General features: G+C 56.3%; 1 protein-coding gene across 1 annotated transcript in view; it reads right to left on the bottom strand.

Moving 5' to 3' along the window:
• Positions 1-2935, bottom strand: part of LOC104406617 (regulation of nuclear pre-mRNA domain-containing protein 2-like) — a gene marked incomplete at both ends in the record, with an annotated part of 4651 nt that extends 1716 nt beyond the window's left edge. The window contains 5 exons of the mRNA XM_010015662.1: positions 4-23; positions 374-426; positions 1289-1366; positions 2009-2109; positions 2806-2935. Of these exons, the coding sequence (XP_010013964.1) occupies positions 4-23; positions 374-426; positions 1289-1366; positions 2009-2109; positions 2806-2935 (382 nt within the window). The remainder of the gene's footprint in view (positions 1-3; positions 24-373; positions 427-1288; positions 1367-2008; positions 2110-2805) is intronic.
• Between the last annotated feature and the right edge of the window lie 227 nt (positions 2936-3162).

The raw sequence follows: 3162 nt of genomic DNA, 5'->3' as shown, positions 1-3162 counted from the left end.
AGCTCATCGATGAGAGACTGGGGCTGTGAGAGGAGGCGACAAGACAAGCATCACATTCCATCATATCCCATGGAAGAGCAGCTCCACTGGGAATGGCACGAGGCTGCTTCGGAGCCGAGCAGCAGCCTCTGCTCTGAGGTGGCTTCCACACGAGAGCTGATGCACAAACAAACTGGGGATCCCCGTGGATTCCCCCTCGGCCTGTCCCTGCATCCCTTGTCCAAAGCCCCTCTCCAGGTCTCCTGGAGCCCCTCCAGGCACTGGAGCTGCTCCGAGGTCTCCCCTTCAGGAGCCTCCCACCAGCCTGCTCTGCTGGAGGACATCCCCACAAGCCCGTGCATGGAGTTCAGTGCGCCCGAAAACTTCCACTCACCCGGAATTCTGCAACAATCTTGGACTTCAAAGCAGCTTTCGGGTTGGTGGCTGCTGTTGGGAGAAAGAAGAAGGATAAAGAAACCCAAAGGAACCAGAAATCAGCCACAAAGAGCAGCTCCAGGTCAAAATGTCACAACCAAACTCGAGCAGAGGCTCATCAGCCCACACCCGGCCCTCGGTGCTCTGGAGCCTGGGACACAGTCACCAAGTCCTACAATGCCCCCAGTGCCCGGCCCCAGCTCTGCTCTTGGGAGGAGACACCCCTGTGAGGGGTGGTCCACAAGCCTCATCCAAGAGTTCCCATCTCTCTCTCCCCAGGGAACGTTCTGGTGCTGTCCAAGTGCTCAGAGCTGACACGGGCAGCTCAGCACTTCCTCCACACAGGCCTCCCCTTGGTACTTATTAAGCTCAAGCACATAAAACCTCTCACTCTTCTATTCTGGTGTCTTATTAACAGGGTGAGGGGACAAACTCCACTCCCAGCCACCCGAAATCCATCACTTTCTGCCCAGAACAGGAGAAGCAACACACTAACCCCTTCCCCGCGCTGGATGCGCCACAGGCTGCGCTTGGGAAGCAGCTGGTGCTGTTAAGCCAAGTCCCAAACCCTCCAAACCCTCTGCTTAACCTGACCCGGGCGCTCCCCGGGACATGGATGTTCCTCCACCTTCTTTACACACCCCTCGAGGCTCTAGAACACAAGAGATGAGTAAACTTGGAGGAGCCTTAAAGGTGTTTCCTGCTGGACCACACTGTGGGCCTCAGGTTCCTCCTCGCACTGCCAGGACCTGCTGCTCTCAGGCTACTTTGCTCCCAAGGCTGGGAAGGTGCCTGTTTGCTCCTGGTTTACTCCAGTCCTGCTCCTCTTCCTCAATCCCTACACCAGGCCAGAGAATTCCCATTGGATCCTTACTTTGTGCTTTCTTCCACGGCTTATTCGGTTGTTTGTTGAGAGTTTCTTTCAGCTGCTTCTGAGTTTTGAAAGTGGTACCTGGAAAACAGGGCAGGGTTTGCAGGCTGGAGGTTAGGGAATTCCTGGGAAGAGCTGGAGTTTGGGGCCCGGATGGTTGCACAGTGAGAGAGTGAACAGGAAATGGGTTTAAAGGACTCGGACCACGTTCCTTTGGATGCCCAAGAGAACCCCCGTTGCCTCAGGAATGCAGCACATGGGGATGGTTTTCCAGGTTTAACTCCAGCTTCTCTTTGCCTTTAGGCTGAGCCAGGTCAAAACTGGGAGTGATGAGGAAAAGGCAACTGCCAAAAGCATGGAAAAACGAAACCACGTTGGGAACAGCCACAATTCCCGGCTCCCTGAAGCCTTTTCTATTCCCAAGCTCTGCGAATGAAGAGATTCCTGAACTTCTCAGCAACGGAAGCCTTTGGCTCCCGACTCCAGAGCGGATTCCCCAGCTCCTGCAGCTCTGGAGCTGCCGCTGCAGGAGGCAGCATCGTGCTCCTCTGCCCTTTGGGCCGGCTCTTGGCTCAGGATCCAGAGCTCCGGAGAAGCACGAAGCCCCAAGGCAGAGGAGGTGCAACCCCCAAGTGCTGCTCTGGAGCCTGTGGACACCCCCACCCAGCCTCTTCTGCTCAGGGCCAGTTTGGGGACCCCGGGGTGCAGAGGGGAAGGACTTACTCAGAGCCTCCTTCAGTGCCAGGATGGTTTCCTCAGGATACACGTTTCGGTCCTCCCAGATTTTGAAGATCCTTTCAATGGATTTGGATACAGATGGATCCCTGAGAAAAACAAGAGTGTTGTGGCTCTTCCTTACCCTGCGCTGGGATTCCTCCTGATTCCAGGCTGGGAATAACTCCGTGGTGAAATGGAGACTTTGAGGGGTCCACCAGGTGGGAAGTTCTCTGTGCAGTGGATGATTCCACTGCCACGGCAGCACAGGGGCTGCTCTGCACCCATGGGTGCTCTGGAAGGACTCCTTGGGTCCAAGGGAGCTTCTCCCAAGACCACCTGGGCAGCCCCAACTCCTGCCGCGTCCAGGTTCCAGCCCCAGGAAAGAGCAACGTGGCTTTGGCTGCTTTTCCTTTCCCCACATTCCCAGTTTTCCCTCCCTCCTCCTCATCTCTTACAGGTATTTTCACCTTTCTCCTCTGGCACTTAAACAGAAGCTAAAGAGCAGCCCAGCTTCGACCTCTCCCTGCTTCATGCCATGTTCAACCATCTGCTGCTCCCAAGAGCCACAAACCAACATCATCCCCCAGGGAGCTGCTGCTTTGGGGCTTTACTGTGCCCTGGGCCTTTACAAACCAGGTTTGAGGAAGGTCCAGAAGCCAAAGGGGGGCAGCAAGTGGAGGAGGGGGGGCACTGGGATCCACACCAGCGCCACACCTTTCCCTCCTGTTTCCCTAATCACGGAGCCATGGAATGGTTCCCAGTTTTGGGAAGCTGTTCAACCTTCCACCTCCCTCGTTACTTACTTGACCAGGGAAGCAGCTTCGGGGAGCACTTCTGCAAAGGTGTCCCTGAAGACGATGGCGTTTTTCCTCTTGCAGTTCTGGATCACATCGTTGGCCAAGTAGAAGAGGTTCAGTCGATGGGGAAACGCAGCTGAAGCCAAAGAGAAGACTCGGGTTCGTCACTCGGCCCCATCGCAGCTGGGCAGCGACGGGGTTGGAAGCATCAAGCCCTGAGGTGGCCTCCAAAAGCCAGAGAGGACAAGCACAAACCACCCCCCCGGCTCCTGTGGGGAGCTGAGGGAGCTGGGGGCAGATGGAGAAGGCTCAGGGGGACCTTATCGCTCTCTGCAAATGCCCAACGGGAGGATGGAGCCGGGA

This window comes from Nestor notabilis, unplaced genomic scaffold, assembly GCF_000696875.1.
Source record: "Nestor notabilis isolate BGI_N333 unplaced genomic scaffold, ASM69687v1 scaffold25495, whole genome shotgun sequence".
Classification (NCBI taxonomy): Eukaryota; Metazoa; Chordata; class Aves; order Psittaciformes; family Psittacidae; genus Nestor; species Nestor notabilis.
This window is presented reverse-complemented; position numbering and strand designations above follow the sequence as displayed.